The 14,270-nt window shown below is 44.3% G+C and overlaps 1 protein-coding gene across 1 annotated transcript; it reads right to left on the minus strand.

Annotated features, from left to right (window-relative positions):
• Positions 1-1,009: 1,009 nt before the first annotated feature.
• LOC124067190 (insulin-like growth factor-binding protein 5) lies at positions 1,010-14,062 on the minus strand. The gene is made up of 4 exons (XM_046404333.1): positions 13,344-14,062; positions 5,028-5,236; positions 4,696-4,815; positions 1,010-4,356 (listed from the first exon to the last, which is right to left on the minus strand). Exons 1-4 carry the CDS (start codon positions 13,675-13,677, stop codon positions 4,222-4,224), a joined length of 798 nt encoding a protein of 265 aa, XP_046260289.1. The 5' UTR covers positions 13,678-14,062; the 3' UTR covers positions 1,010-4,221.
• Between the last annotated feature and the right edge of the window lie 208 nt (positions 14,063-14,270).

Raw genomic sequence — 14,270 nt, forward strand, 5'->3', positions numbered from 1 at the left:
GCACACGCGCGCACACGCACACACACACACACACACACACACACACACACACACACACACACACCACAACAACCTTCACGGCTGCCTTGATCTGCTTGCTGTACAGGAACTGCTGGGCCCTCCACCCTCTCATGCCCTGCTTCAAGTCACCCACATCTGGAGTTGGTCAAAGTCTTGAGGTCCCCAGGGAAAGATTTTGGTGGTCCCCAAAAATCTTCATCCCATTCTGTCACGTCCTGGAGTCCATGAGGAAATAAAAATGACCAGACACCCCTCTGAGGAGGTGTGCAGATCCTTAGATCGTTTTAATATTTTAATCTTATCAGAGTGTCTGTGCATGCCACAGAAACTGCTAATATCATTGCCCTTGATTTGTGCATTAAATCTTTGCCTGACCAACAGATCCCGCTTCATAATGTTTCTCATAAGGAGCACTGGGACAAATGTGTGGCTGTGTGAGTGTGAACTTCAGAACGGCTTCACATTAGAATTAGCCTTGCACCTTCTGTCCACACCTGGTGTCTTTATATGCACTTATGTTGAGCCGCATGTGTGTATCTTTGTGGATTGGCAAGTCTCCAGGGAGTCCATTCTGCCTTCAAATCGTAATAAAGGTAGGTTTCCCATAACATCATGAAGGCTCCTCCAGGCTACAAATCCCTTCTTCCCAGTCATTTGTATAGTAAGCTGGTCCCACTTGATGTTATCCCCCCCTTGAAGTTCAAACTCATGTTAAATGACTTCCTTGTTCCTGTGCAATCTCTTTTGACTATGGTGTTGAAAACCAGGTGACTTGCCCTTGGGCGAGGCTTTATAAAGTCACATCCTGCATGCTGCCTGAGATCCTTGTGGGCTAGCCTGAGTGTCTCAGACTTATGTCTAAGAGGTTTATCCGCTCGTGCCTCAGAGATTAGTCAGTGCTTACTTATCAGGATGATTCCACTTCAAACTGTAGTTTTCGAGCCAAATTAGCGGCTACTTATGCGAAATGAAAACCTCACCAGAGTGCTTAAATGAATACATAACTTTATTTAAATAAATGCTTTGTCATAACAAAAAAAAAAGACAAAGGTTAAAAGAGTACATAAATTACAAGTTGAATAAATATTACACAGTGATATTCACTTTAATAATTTGAGATTTTTTGTCTTTTTTTTAAATTCGTCTTATGTTGTTCCAAATACTGACCATTTTATTTCCCACTATCCTCCTGCCACCGATGGGTCTATTTTCACAAGCTAGTGAACACCAAATTATGAAAACCAATTGTGTTGTCTCATTACATCCAGAAAGTGTTATGTACTCAGAAAACAAGCTGTACTGTAGTTACTGTACTACTGAAGTATGAAATGTGAATATGAGTTTAAACCAAGTAGGGGATGTGAAACCTGAGGAAGTTACTACTCGCAAACAAGTGTGGGAACAGGACATCGCTCACACTAGCAGAAAGCCTGCAGTCCTGCAACTTGGAACACTTAAGTATTCACACACTTGATTGATCCAGATGGTGAATGATCCCAGATGTCAAAAATACTGTTGTTTTTTTTTTGACTTATGAGTATAAAATCATCTCCACACTCCTGGTTCCAGTATTGCATTCCCCAGATTTCCATGTCTCCTGGTAACTGTCTTGCTAACTGTATCTAATGTCATGCAATTGGTGACCCCATATCGGGGAAGTGGCTGGGCCCTTAATGTGACCACTGTCCATGGCGCTCGCTCTTCGTCTTTCCTTTCTCCTTCGTCTCTTTTTCCCCCCTTTCTATCTCAACTCTCATCTCCATCTATTGGCCATGAGAACATCTCTAGCTGCGTACTGTTTGCAATCTACTTTCCCTAAAAGATGTTGCTGTATTGGAGGTCCCAGGCATGGGCTGCACAGCCCCTGTCGACATATATTACCTCAAAGCACCACCTTTAAAAGGTAAGCACAAGATAACACAACATTTAGCTTTTGTGGCTGTTTATTTTTTTTGTTTGTTTTTTGTTTTGTTTTTGTTTTTTTGTTTTTTTGTTCCACTAACTTCATGATACCACATCTTAGGACGTCGTTGTGTGTCAATATCAATAGTAAGTAAATGAAATAAGTGCAAGCTGCTTTTTTTCAAAAGTGGTAGTGGGGGATTGGTGTTGGAAGTGGGGCAAGGAGCCTTGATAATATATTCACAACTGGAAGCCATTTAGGATGCACATATCGTTTCTCTTTTGCTGCAGTGAAGGAAATAGTTGATTTACCTCCAAACATCCTTTGGCTTCCCCTCTCTGGCAATCATATACATTGGCATTCACATGAAAAGCAAGAATCGTAGCTTATTGGTTGTCAAAGAACAAGAGGAGGGAGCTGTAACTAACTGCAGTTACGCAGCAGCTCCTCACTCATCATTCTTGTCCAGAATTGCCCCGAGGTACAGGCGGAGATTAAAAATGGATTTCTGATGCCATTTACCGAGCATACCATTCACCGTTCTTCTCTTAAAAATAACTAAACCGAGACCTCTTGATCATTGTATGAATTGTCAGGCCCAGCTGAGGGGGCTGTTTGCAATAGGAAATAGCCCCGTGTCACTTTCATGTCACTTTTTAAATGTATTTGCATGTAGGAAGGCACTGTGACTTGCACACCAAGAGAGAGAGAGAGAGAGAGAGAGAGAGAACTAAGCAACCCTGTTATAACCTTGTAAGATTTTTGTTTTGATCATGCTCCCTTTAGATGTCGATAGATGATCTTTGTATGGAGGCAAGTGAGCAGTAGGGTTTCAGAGGTTTAGCTTCTTTGACTGCCCTGTCGTCAGTTGACTCTGGGTCACTCTCCTGACAGGCTACGAGGACCTATTCAAATTCTTTACAGGCTAAATTTTTTTTTTTCCCAAGCACAATTACATTGTTGTCATACTATGTTTCTACAGGAAAAAAAAACAACATTCAATAACTATATTTAAAAGTAATGTAATACACCATGGTTACACTGTAGTAGCAGTACTGAGGGGAAACCACTTGATAAAAGAACATGGCTCAAAAGTGGGCGGTCTTTACTTCACTGAAGGCAAAGAAAACAGCACAAACAAAACCATACAAAACTACACTTCACACAACTGAATCAGAGGAGCAACTGGCCTGACTGGCAAGTTTGATTACGCACTCAACTCCAAAGATCAAAGTCAAACTTGAGTCCCATCGCTTAAGCTGAAAACACTTTATTTCGTCGGTAGAGTCAGCGCTCTCTAAGCTCTGTGTCGCCCTGCATGGCAGTGTCTGTTTAAAGTAGGCACAGTTGGCATATCAGGCTAGCTTCATTGTCGAAGAGCCACTTATATAGGTTCATCTGTGACGATCTGCTTACTCTTTTGTTTCCAGACGCTAGACGCTGTCTCGAGACATTACATCAGTTATAGAGAAGGCCAGTCTCAAGACCACTTCAAGCGCTAGCAAAACTTAATGTGACAAAATCAAACAAAAGAGGAAGAAAAAAAGGACATTCTGTTTTTGCTATTGGCTCACTCCATCATACACCAAAGCACTCTGATACATACCACACGCTTGCACTGTACACATACACGCATTCATGCACGCATCATTTTGTGAAGTTACACATATCTTAGCAGGTTCCCCTATTCATAAGTGCTCTGACAGAACCACATACCCAGATAGAGTCAACTGTTACAGCATATCCCTATCTATTGTTTCTTTTTTTTTTCTTTTGGAAAACAGACAAAAAAACCAAATTACTGCCAATCATCAGTTCCACAGTGGTGTCATGTGCCACAGTCTAAAACTGATCTGTTTTCAATCAATGTGCCTGATACTTTTTTTTTCTTCACAATGATTTTGTGTTAATTTTACATCATACAAGGTGTTGCATTGAAACCCCCAGCTTCTATAAAAATATATCCATTGAGTGCACATATTTTCATGGATCTGCAGCCAGTGGACCTGCCTCATAGAAGGGGTCCCATGAGCAACAGTCAAGGGATCGAGTAAATCTTCTGGGAGTTTTCCCCTCATTCGGAGGTGAGTGCTTGGTCAACAACAGAAAAGAAAAAAAATATACAGGTGTCTTTTTTATCAGCCTGTTGTTTTTTGTTTTCAATTTGAAAAAACAAAACTCTTGAAGTGAACGGAGAGCAGAGCATACAGGTGTGATTCAGAGAGGAGGCGTGGGCCCTGGGTCACGTGGTGGTTAGGGGGTGGGGGGTGCGGGGTCGAGGGTGATCCGCCCCTTTATCACTCATTGTTGTTGCTGCTTTCCAGGTCTTTGCATTGAATGTCCCCTCCGCTGTAGTCCGTGCCAGGAAGCTGAACTCCATACTTGTCCACACACCAGCAGATGCCCCGTTTGCGTCCACGAGATGGCTTGCACTGCGGGACAGAAAAGAGTTTATTAAGTTTATTCAAAAGGCGTATTTGTATCATCTACTCCATCTCATGGTTATCAGCAAACTACTCTTCCTTCTTGTGGAGCCATTTTTAGGTTAAATAAGTTTAAGTTAAATAAAAATGATGTCAAAGGTGAACTCAACACAAAAGAGTCTTGCAGATTGTGAATCCACCAAAGTGTGGCCTTTTCAAATTATGATGTGACCAACAGTAAACTTGGCATGGTGTGAAAAAGAGAAAACAAGTCTGAATATAAGACATCAATGCAAAGTCAGAAGGGCTTCGTTAATGCAAAGTGTAAAGTGTCTCCTAAAAACTCACCTGCTTGCGCTTGAAGAATCCTTTTCTGTCACAGTTGGGAAGGTACAAAGACAAAGCCATTACACGAGATGTGTCTTTCATTCCCTGAATGATCCCATCCAGTTTTCTCCTGCATGGACCCTTTGAGCAAATAAAGCACAGGTCATCCTGTGTTGAGAGGCTGTTCGAAGGCCATGCAGAAGAACTGAGTCACAACCTGACTTAATTGAGAACTTAGGTCATTGCGTTGCTGTCTTTTAGATGCAGGCATCGTGAGTCACCAAAGTCAGAAATGTTTAAATTCCAAACATATCTAAAAATAATGTAGGATTAAGCCAGCAATGAATACTTACAAATTCAGGCTCATGCTTGTCAATGGGCAGAGGGGAGTAGTCCATGGGGGAGCCTATGGAGCGCTGCTTGCCGAGCTTCCTCTTCTGCTCCTTGCGTATTGCGTGGACTTTTTTAGTGTTCACAATGTCTTTGGGAAGCAGTGGCACTTTAGCTGGCTGCAGCTCCTCTGTAATCTCTGTGGTTATGGCATCCTCATGAGATTCACGATCTGAACCAGAGCAAATAAAACATGGTCAATTAATGTCACTTTTCTAAACCAAGTCGCAGTTTCACATTAGTGCACTGATATTGCCGATGTGTGGCAGATTATTCATTATAGAAAAAAAGATAATGTGAGGTTTTCATGCTGGCTGACAAGTTGTGCCTGCCATCTGCTGGAAACTAAAAGATGTTTGTGTTTGGAGTCACGTTTCTGTCTTTGCAGCCAGTGCGAGTCAAATATTCGCTGTCATTTTAGCTCTGTTTTAGTCTCCACCAACTCCTGCTCAAAACACATTAATGGCATACATTTTTAGCATGCATTAACAGACTTTGTGTAATAACTCTCCCTGCTGGAAGGGGAGACAAAACTTACGCCCTGCAATATGTTATTATTCAAACTCCTGAAAAATGTAAAATGTCTCTGAAAAGTCATAGAGCTGTAATCATGTGACAAGTCATTGAAATGTAGAGATATGATGTATGTTTGCAATATTTTATAAACCCTAAAAATAAAAAGGTAACAATTCAGTATCAGGTGTCTTTATTTGCGATGCGCATAAAACATACATGATCTGTGGCTTGTTAGTCTTTCCCACATAAGTACAATACCAGGTGCTTTCCCAGAGTTTGTGCCGCCAACTGTTGCTTCCCATTTGTTTATAAAGGAGGGGTGGCTGGAGCTCTGATCAACAGCTGATGAACTCCTACAACCAAACACCAGTTTGAACTTTTCCCACCCAACCCCACGCTCCAACCCCACGCTCCAACCTGTCTTCCCCACTCATAACAGTTATAGAAAAGTATCCATTCTACAAGCAAAAACTCCTCCACTGTCTTTTAATGTCATTAACATACCAGTGACATAAGTTGATCTTAAAGTTACACATAAATACAGATACACAGCTACCAGGCAGCACATACCTGTGAACCTCTACAAGTTGGGGAAACTGCATCACATGTTGCGTGGCTGCCTACACTGTGCCTGGAAAATTTGCTAAAGCGTTATCTGGGCTGCTAAACTTCGACAGAGACTAAGGCCTCTGAGTGTCGTAACTTTGGTGCGACAAGTCCAACATTAAAACTGATTCAAATGTCAAGCTAAGGAAAATCCAGTTGCTCTGTGGACTCGTATAAATACTTGCACATTTCTGTCACATTTTATGCACTTTGTCTTTGACCCAGTTCAGCTCCCCAAGGTGGCACTGTAGTCTCGGAGATCTTGAAGTCCCTCTTGATGGCATGTTCACAGGTTGAGGTCCTTTATCCTTTACCTAACCCCCCTACCAGCCATCACCCAACCCCCCACATCCGCCTATCTTTGGGGCTCAGCCTCTTAAGCCTGGACCCCCAGTCAGAGGTTCTTTGAGGCCACAGAAAGAAGCCATCAGCCCCCCGCCCTCCCCTTGGCTTAGCTGTACCATAAGTACAGAGTTATTGTGGGGACTTTGCCATGCCCCAACTGGCCGAAGCGACGGTGCCAGTGGATGACCCTGGTTATATTTATCTGACAAGGAAACCCGCCATGGTGCAGAGGGCCAGACGCACTGAACCAGAAAAGAATGCTGCCCGCCGACTACGGCCCAACTGCTGCTGAAAGGCAAATCAACTTCCATACTTGAGAATACATTGGAAAACATGATTTAACAAGTCACCATAACTTTGCTGACGGGCGTGTAAGTACACAGCCACTGCAGCGAAAGCCACTGAGACGTAACAAGGACATGAGCTTCTAGAGACTGATGTTCAAAGAGCCTGACACAGCATGAGTGTCTGGAGTCTCTGGAAGAGGAGGGGAGGCAGGGGGGGCAGGGTGATTACCAGAATTGGGTCTTTGGCTTCTGCGCTGCACTGCCGTCTCTTTGAAATTAATCTCACAACTCGTGACTTGGCAGGCCTTGGTTTGTGTTTAGATATGTCCTTGTGTCTCCCTGCTCAGACTACGGGGCTATTACTTGCTATAAATAAATATGTCAAACAAGCATTCCTGTACACCATGCATGTGAACACTTTGGAAAAACTCTTTATTTATGCTGTAAAGTTCAATCATTTCTCAGGCGGTTTGATTAAAATGCCACATATTTGGCACAGAAATATGCTGTAGAAAATAAGGACTGTTTTTTTCAACATGCATTCTTGTTTCATGTGTAATCTCATTGGAGCCACATAAATGTCCAGACTAAGGAGGGTCATGGCACATCAGTTATCTTCACTTTACAAGTCAGTCACTTTGAGAAAATGTCTCTCTAGAAACACAGGATAGAAAGGGCTTTTTATTTGCATTTTGAAAATGATGTATCTTTTGTATGGACAATGGGGTCTGGCTTATTTTCCCCTCCACTCACAAAATCACCAAATTCGTCTTTTCTGAAGTGGGCTCTTCAGGGCAGCCACAAAAACTCAGTTTTTCCATGCTTAGGGTACCCAGCTTGTAAAGGAGGCTTAGAGGGTCTGTGTTTAACTCCTGAAACTCTGCCAAGAAGCTGGATGGGAGCCAATTGAGCCAAGTCATGTGCAGCTCTTCCATTCAGCTGAGCCCAAAGCTGTGCTGCTATCTCTCTCTCTCTTTCTGCTCGAGCTAAAGATTTCATTAGGACGAGAGGAGCAGAGTGGCCAAAGGAGGTGCACCTGATACTTCTCTGTTTAAAAATTAACATCTGCACACAATTATGCTTCATGAATATCCCAAGTTTCTTGAGGGCAACAGTCCAAGCATGAAAGATAAGCTGCCCTTTCTTTGGATTTTTCTCTCCACTGGATCTTTAAGACTATAAAAATACCATTTAGGTAGCAAAGAAGCCCGGACAATAGATTCTCTCACCTTTCATTGAATTTCTCAGCATTCAACCTCATTTGTTATGTCCTGCCTTTGATTAAGTCAGTCACTGTACTGCATCTGAAATTACATCTTTACAAGATGTAAGCGAGAAGTGAATAAAGGTGCTGTTTAATCTCAACAGGGGGTAGGACAAGATAATGTAGGGATAAATGAGCCTGAGGGCCTGTGTCATATAAAGCACCTGGTTAGTAAACCATCCTTCAGCCTCAGACTGCCTCTGCTACTTAATATTTGAAAGCAAGGCCACGGCCTGATAACCCTGCAGTTTCTAGAGCAGAAAAGGAGGTGTGAACAAACCAGTAAGTTGTGCAACTCACTGAGGATGTGTGTGCAGCAGCACAAAAGTTGGGTCCCGGAGACCAAATGAATGTTGGTCACAGAGGCTTTTCACGCTTGTAGCAAAGTGACCACTGCTAGAGTGCAAAAGAATTTGCAGATAAAATGAAAAGGTCAGTTTCACTGGTAGAAAACATAACGGCATGGATAGCCAGTTGGATTCTCAGAAAGTTCTGATCCACTCCAATCCAATGGGATGCATCCTTCGCACATGACTTGACAACAGTGCACAAAGCCCGGTTACATGATAAGACTGAGAGACGGATGACTGGAAAAGGTTCCATTTCAAAGCAGTTAGTCAGGAAGAAAACACAGACTTAATTTTATTTGACCACCTCCAAGAGTAAAGAAATTATGTTTTGACTCTTATGTCCTGTTGTTTCGATGGAATTTCTGTTGTTTGACCCTGTTCAGGCTCTCAGCTTCTGAAAATGCAGGAAATAACTCTTCCCATGGTATTGTGCACACAGAATATGTTCATTGCAATCAAAAAGTTTCCTGCTTTTCTGAATGCATGGTATAAATAGCAACAAGAACAATTCAAGGATTATAAATCGCAATAACAGGACTTATGAGAGGATGCAAAATATTTCCAAGAGGGAAATGCTACTGTAAGTAAGCAAACTTTGTGGCCTGTTTACAGCTTCCTTCACAGCAACTTTACAGCAAATAAATGCCCAATCCCTGTTGCAGCAAGTCCTGTGAGAAGTGCATTATCAGAGTATGGCGCATGTCTCTTCTACTGTACATTCCTAATTTTGGTCTGAGGTCTCATCCTACATCTGGGTTTGGGTTTTCAACAAGCCACATGGACGGACGCAACCTCTTTCTGGGTCACCATCACCACAACACAATTGCTGGGTGTGACGATGTTCTAACTCCCCAGTGGCAGAGGGAGCTATTTTGGCGAGAGAGAAGCTCTCCTAGATGTACTGTACAAAGCAGATCCCCAAGCAGCATAAAAAGAAACATCACAGCGGGCGAAGAACTAACTTCAACATTAATTTTGTCACCACTTTTCTTTGCGGTGTTTGCAGCATAACACTTAAGAATGAGCAAACTGCCCCTTTATGTAACATGATACACACAGAAGAATGGTTAATATTGATTTTTTTTTCCTTTTGCATCGAAAACTAAGAATCAACAATGACACAATTTCATTAATTATGAAATATTTATGAGGAAGCACCATTTAAGGCCAAGTTACCTTAGCGGGACAGGGAACAATAAACCGGAAACAATAAAAGGTTCTGTGCAACACCAACATTGCAGCTAAGTCGCTGGACCTTCTATTGTTTTATAAGAAAAGCTACGAGTCCAACTTTTTGCCCTGCTTGTGAATTTAAACAAACTCCTCTGTGTGCACAATGAGATGAATTTGGTCCTTTCTCGCACCACATCAGCATGTGACGAGGTGTTGGCTGTGAGATTACGGTACGCGGGTCAGAAGTAAACATCATTTTAAAAGCCAGCATGAGGCCATCCCTGCCTTTTTTTCAGTCTCAAGCTGCTGGTGTGGAAAGTCCACAGTGAGTGCTGATTTGTTTCACAGCTGTTGCCACCAGCAGGCTAGGTGTCAGTGACCAATAAGCTGTACAAATACCACTGTAAACATTTATAGGGAGAAATCAAGCGAGTGTGCCAAAGAGGTTATGTGCTTGCCAGAAACAGCTCCAGTGCTGTAGACTGTCCATGATCACACTGTGCTACTGAATGCTATGACAAAAGCAATTCTACAGAATGATATCAATCTCATATCTTAAAAAAATAAAACAGGTTCTTGGCATCATATTTTCTGTGAATCGCATGCTTTTTCTTGAAGTCATCATGTAATATCTTAGCAAAATGACCTTTCAAATAATTCTCTCTGGCACCTGCAACAGATTAGTTGCAGCATGCTAAGCTTTCACTGCACTGTCTCAGATGTTCAAGGTGGGACGGATGTAAGGCCAAATGCTGTCTTTCCTTTCACATGAGCCCATCATGAAGCCGTCGGGCAGCTGGGAACACACGTGACCACCCGAGCTATATCTAACCTGATATGTGTGTACGAGCACGCAACGTTCGCTGCAGACAGTGTGTGGTGGCTGGTTGTCATTAGTCCAACTGAGAATCAACGTTTTACCGCTTGCTTTAGTTTTCCTCTGCTACGACCCGATGACCAGCCGCATCAGTGACGCTGTGGACATGGAAAAAGCAGATGTCATTTTTCAAAGCTGTGTAGCTTTCTAAAAGGATGTGATGACAAGTGACTCTGCACAGCGCTTAGAAATGTGGAGGCTACAGTGTGACCATACATATGTGAAGTTCTCTGGCAAACATTAAGCATCAGAAGTCTGCAGTCGCTTGACTTGCCCATGATCGTAAATATCAGTGACAAGGACATGTGACATGTGAAAAACCACTAACTATTCAAAATGTCTGTGGCTGAAATAACGTTGCCATCTACACACATGCAAAGAGCCAAGACAAATGTAACGTATTAAAGTTGTCAGTAAAGGCACCAGGTTTCCTATTGCTATGCTAATAAGAGGAATCGTATTTCTGTGTGTGTGTGTGTGTGTGTGTGTGTGTGTGTGAGTATTCTGGATTTGGAACCACTCCCTAATCATCTTTTGTTTCTTGGCAAAGAGCAATCTGTTAAAACATAAGGTCCTTTCAGAAGCTTGAAGGACGAGGCGCCTGCTGCTATGAAGTCATATCTGTTGGCAAGCTTTCCAGGGTCTGATTCACTCGTACGGGGGCTAACAAAGTCTGAGTGCCCCCAAAGCACATACCACCTCCTGTGCCTTACAATCCAAACAACTCCTGGGACCATGGTGCAGAAGCAAAATGTGAATTAATGCACCGCTGGGACATGAACCCTGACGCAGAGTGATGGCCAGGATTCTTTTTCCTACATGAGCAGTAAAAGGGGGGCGGGGGAGTGGGGACTGTAGGATAGCAAAGATTCCTCTCTCCCATTGTTTGGTTGCCCCAGTCAATATTTAGTAGGCTGCAGCTCTCATGGCCTCCAGAGTGTCGCGGACACTTGAGCTCCTCCTCCTTGTGTTTGCCTGGCTCAGCTGGTGCAGCACACAGACAGCTGCAACCCCACACCACAGGAAACCAGAAGCTCACCTCACCAGTGTCCATCCACAGATCTGTTTGACAGAAGGCGCTTCAGAGGAAAGAGAGAGCCAGAGGCATTCTGCTGAATCACTGCCTTGTGACTGAGTGCTCGTGCAATGAATGCACCGCCAGAGGCTGGAAAAGATGCTCTGATTACCTCAGTGGGCCAACAAAGAAGACAGGTTGTGTGTGTGTGAGTGAGTGAGTGTGTGTGTGTGTGTGTGTGTGTGTTTAAACCCAGAGTGAGACAAAACTGCCTGAGGTGCCATCACTCACAACAATCACACACAATGCACACCCAGACACCCACACAGCCCCGCCCAAACACACACACACACCACACACACACACACACAGTGTTTACTTTGTTTTTCAGTTAGCAATCAATGCTTTGCACAACATAAGATTTTGGAACAATGACATTCATGGACAAACCACACTTAAACAACATCATTAAGAGGAGAGGTGAGTGCTGCCGGCTGGGTGCAAACAGCCCAATGACTCTGTCAACAGCCGAAATGAGCCCAGTGGTAGCCCATTTTATAGAATGAAGGCTGTAGCCAAAACCTTTGTGGTTACCACCTACTTAACTAGTTGTTGACAAGCTGCTAAAACTCTGAGCTACAGTGAACCTCTCAGCCACACCGAGAAATGTCTTAAATCGTTCAAGGCCGTTCACGTCCGTCTCTCTTTTCTCCGTGTCTCTATCACGCACACTGCAGGTTTAGTGGTAATCCAACTGTAAACACCACGCTAAGGGGAAGCCTGCAGACCTAAATCTATCAGAAAACTGTGGAGTGGCACCTCACCCATATAATCCATAGGCCCACACTGTGTCTTTTCCTCATACCCAGCATGCTGGGTGAGAATGATATTGGGAAGGCGCAAAACAGAGAAAAATGACCTGAAACCCTGAAATGATGATGGAAATAGCTGGATTTGGCTGACACTTGTTACAGTGGTGGGTACTACAGGCGGCAATTTGCAAAATAAGCTCCACTTTAGGGGTTCCCACAATTTCCCTCTTAATATCCCTTACATAAATAGACGAGTGCACAGAGCGCGTTGCCTCAAGTTTTTCATTCTGAGGAGAAACGCTTCTCATCGCGCTGACTTAACGCGGACTGCCTGGATCTTTGTCAGCTACCCCTCCGTCTTGCTGGACCGCAGCTTGACAGCCGCTGTCCCGCACCGGGAGATCAAATCAGCCGGGGACACATCGTCAGCATGTGCGTGACGAGCCGCCAGATCAACAGATGAACCAGCACCGCGCACACGCGTTATCAGCTACTGTGAAGATTTCATACTGCGAAACAACACTGTCATTCCAGTCGGATGCGGAGACAATCCACAGCGCGACCTGGGAGGAGAGGAGGAATAAGCTCCTGCAGCCAGTTTAATCAAGGCAGTGGATAAAAGTTAATCAGATGGCACCTCAAACCATCTGTCAAACAAACAGTCTGTCAGAGCGCACCGGGGCCGGCTACTCCTGCGCTTTAACTGTAAAAGCGGGTGTTTCAGTGAGGACAACAGGGTCCCTGGACGAGGAGGCAGTAAGGTGGAAAATGGTTAATAATACGATTTATTTTAGGCCTCCCATTTATCATAAAAGATAGGAAGAGTTTGTCTTCTGTTTGTTCCCGCTCGACATTACAATATCACCTCAGCACACAGTGGATCCCCACATGGGACCATCACACACGGACCCACAGAGGAGAGTGGAGCCCCTGCTGTCCCTTTTGCACGGATGCGTTCATAACTGCAGCCACATTTTCAAGTCATCGCCTGGTCCCAAGCATGCATAAAGTCAGCCAGCCTATGTGCGTCTTACCTATGGGTGGGTGAGCAGGTTTGTATCCTTTCTCGTTGGTGCATACTCCCCTGCCGTGGAGAAGGGCATGCAGGGGTTTCTCCTCCCCGTTCCTCGGCAGGCAGCGGAGGCCCTGGGTGCACGTCCCGGTGTAAACGCCGCACGCCTGTCCCTCAGACAGGGCGCATGTTAGGCAGCAGCCGCAGCCCGGCTCCTTGACCAGCTGGCAGCCGACCGGGACCGGAGGGCACATGGACAGCGCCTTCTGGTCACAAGGCTCGCACGGCACGTATGAGCCCAAGCACCCGGACAGCCCCAAGATAAATGTCACCAAGAGGCAAAAACTCAGAAACATTGTTGGTGCTCTCTTCAGTTATAGCATAAACCTCAAATGCGAAGATGAGGGGAAAAAGTAGTCTGGTCTAATGAGCACAATGCCTCAGTCAGATAATCCGATTTTTAAAGCTAAAGCCAACAGTCTTTATCCAAGAGTGTTGCTATCTATTAAAAAACATTCATTACAGGCTTTGCGCCGTGCACCGCGCAAAAGAGCTCAAATGAACAATTTCAAATATATGTGCTATTTCTCCCGAGATATTGTCCTCTGCAGGAGCGCAAGGCAATTCCTTGCACAGAATCTTAACTTCTCTCCCCTTCAGTTTGGACTCCAGTACTTTCTCCACCACAAGTTTTCTCAGCAGACTGATCAACTTGAGAGCTGCCTTGCCTTTTTAAAAACAGCCGAGCCCAAACCCCTAACTATGAATACGCTAAACAGCAGGGAAGGGAGGCGCACTTGTTCCACGGCTTGGCAGGCGGCCAAACACTCTTTTTTTTCAGCAGCAGGAGGATCGCTCTTTCGGCTGAACTGATGCCGAGGTGCAAGAGGCAACGGCAGAGAGCAACGCAGCCGCCATCAAAACATTTCAGCAGAGTTTCATTCCTGTA

This window comes from Scatophagus argus, chromosome 11 (assembly GCF_020382885.2).
Source record: "Scatophagus argus isolate fScaArg1 chromosome 11, fScaArg1.pri, whole genome shotgun sequence".
Lineage (NCBI taxonomy): Eukaryota > Metazoa > Chordata > Actinopteri > Scatophagidae > Scatophagus > Scatophagus argus.